The sequence below is a fragment of the Phanerochaete carnosa genome (assembly GCF_000300595.1).
Source record: "Phanerochaete carnosa HHB-10118-sp unplaced genomic scaffold PHACAscaffold_896, whole genome shotgun sequence".
NCBI lineage: Eukaryota > Fungi > Basidiomycota > Agaricomycetes > Polyporales > Phanerochaetaceae > Phanerochaete > Phanerochaete carnosa.
In genome coordinates this window covers 1-2,331 of record NW_006768523.1, presented here as the reverse complement: position 1 = coordinate 2,331, position 2,331 = coordinate 1, and the positions used below count along the sequence as shown (strand labels likewise).

General features: G+C 51.4%; 1 protein-coding gene across 1 annotated transcript; it reads right to left on the bottom strand.

Annotated features, from left to right (window-relative positions):
• Positions 1-624: 624 nt before the first annotated feature.
• PHACADRAFT_203169 (uncharacterized protein) lies at positions 625-1,810 on the bottom strand (the record flags this gene model as incomplete). The annotated part of the gene is made up of 2 exons (XM_007403226.1): positions 625-1,581; positions 1,766-1,810. 2 exons carry the CDS (start codon positions 1,808-1,810, stop codon positions 625-627), a joined length of 1,002 nt encoding a protein of 333 aa, XP_007403288.1.
• Positions 1,811-2,331: the final 521 nt, after the last annotated feature.

The following is a 2,331-nucleotide window of genomic DNA, read 5'->3' as shown; positions in this document are numbered from 1 at the left end:
GTGAAGGACATGTCCCAGGATGTGCTGGTTCTTCATGCTCCAGAACTTCATGATCTGATCGTGGAGCTCTTTCAAGGTCCCTATCGACTTCTCTGCCTCTGCCAACTCACTGTCATGAATATTACACATTCCGGATGGTTCTCCCGGATTCCATGGTATTCTTTCACTTTCTATACACCTCCGTATATTCGTAGGATATTCTACATATTCAGTCTGACATGTATATAAGGAGCTTGTACTGCTCAATAACAAGCCAGACTCGAGCAGGTCTTTCCTCACTCACATTCCTGTTATGACAGAGGTTTCTTTGCAAGCCTGAAGCTTGTCTGATCGCCTTATCCGCAGATGAGGTTAGAGCAGAATAAAGAAACGTGAATTTACGAAAGAGCTGAAAGCTGGGGTGCTACTGTACATGCGCGGGGTAATTATACTACTGCTCAGCCTTACCTAAGAACTAGTCTACTAGTCAAAGGGACTGCGGGTGAGTCAGTGAAGCTGTGCTCTATGAGTCGACGAAGGCAGTACTACTAAACTAGAGTCAGAGACGAAAAAGGAAATGATATCCCACGCCACCATGCCCATCATAACATTACCCCCTAATCTACCTTTGAGCAGCGATCAAAGTTAGTTAAGGGCCCAGATCTCCTCCTGAACCTTCGCGACTGCCTCCTCGAGAGCCTTCTTGATGACTATGAGTGGCTTCGACTGCCTGTTGCGACGGCGGCGTTCGCGCTTGAGCTGCCTCTTCGAAACCTTCGCGGGAGTTGTCCAATCCGAGAGAGCGCTCGGGGACGTCCATCCGGGATCGTAATGATCGAGGGATTTGTGTTGGGTGGAGAAGCGGACCGACTTCTTGGTGGCGGCGTGGCTGTCGGACTCATACGATGGGGGAGACGGCGTGCTCGTCGAAGGGGATGGTTGGTCCCAAAAGGACCGAAAGGACTGGTTGGACGCGAGAAAGAACTGGCTGGATGACGAGGATGTGATGCGTTCTGAGAGCGGTCGAGAGTGAGTTGGCGTGGGGTTGGGCATGGGTTCGAAGTCGTTAAATAAGTAGGCGAAGTGAATGGACGGCCCGAATTGATAGCGATGAGCAGTGTTGACGATGCGTGCTGCCGATGGGTGTGTTTCCGAGTAATTGGCAAAGTCCCTCCACGCTTCTAGGTGCTCTACGTCCGTCCTTCCGATTTGCGTTCTGAGTTTTGCGAGTCCTTCGTCGTCGATGTGTACCAGGTTCGCAGCGTCGCGATGAGTGTCCGTGAAGTGTTCGTTGAGCGCGTGGAAGCTCGCGACAGTCCTTGCAAATATCTTCGTGGAATTGTCCTCTTCCTGGGCAAGTTGCAAGAGGAGTTCGACGGCACTGTAGTCGTTGCGGATTTTGGTGAGTCGCTGGAGGTAAGTGGTCTCGCGGTATTTTTGTTCGGTTTCTTCTGCGCTAGCGTTGCTCCAGTTCCAGTGGGACTCTGAGTGTTCATCGACTGGGATGGTGCTTTCATGGGAGACTGGAGTGGGTGCGCGGGATTGGGCAATTTCGGGAACGTGGTAGGAGTCGCTTTCCGAGACATCAGCGTCGTAGGTGTACTGGGCGTCGGGGAGATTGATGGAGGAACATCAGGGAAACTGAACATTGCTGTGGACTACTACAGAGTCTATGTACAGAGTGTAGTGTGATAGCCTAGTCCCTGCCTCATAGTTGTTCGCACTTCAGTCAATGAGCGCCGTACAATTTTGAAGTGGTGCGTACTTCAGTTAGACGCCTTCGTACTTCTGCGGCACCTGCTGCGTACACCACGATAGCGATTCCGAACATCTCAAGTAGCACACTGTACATATGGTATACATGACAGAATGATATTGGTAAAGGCTACGGTAACAGTGAGGCACTATAGTGGTGCTACTAAAAGTCATCGTCGTGCCGTGTACCAAATGTTCGGGTGGCGAGAGCGCGTCGCATGCGTTCACGGGTCTCGTCAGAAGCCTTCTCTGTCTTCTGAGTTGTTGATTGTATGGTGATATTGCCATATCGTCTGTAGCCGTGGAACGTCACATTGATACCATGTTGCGTAAGCAAGAATAGGACCACTTACAAGACTTGCTGGTACATCTCATGCCGAACATGCCTCACCGCCTCGGCATCGAGAGCCTCCCAGTCCTCGATCAGCCATGAGAGATGGCTCCGGTATTTGGCGCGATACTCGCTTGTGCGGAACTGGTGTGCCTGGTCTAACTTTCCCGCAGACCAAGAATCGAGACCATACTCTGCCTACATGCGGTTTGGTCTGAGCGAGTCGCGTGGCACGAGACGAAAGAAGCTTACGCATGTGAGTAAAA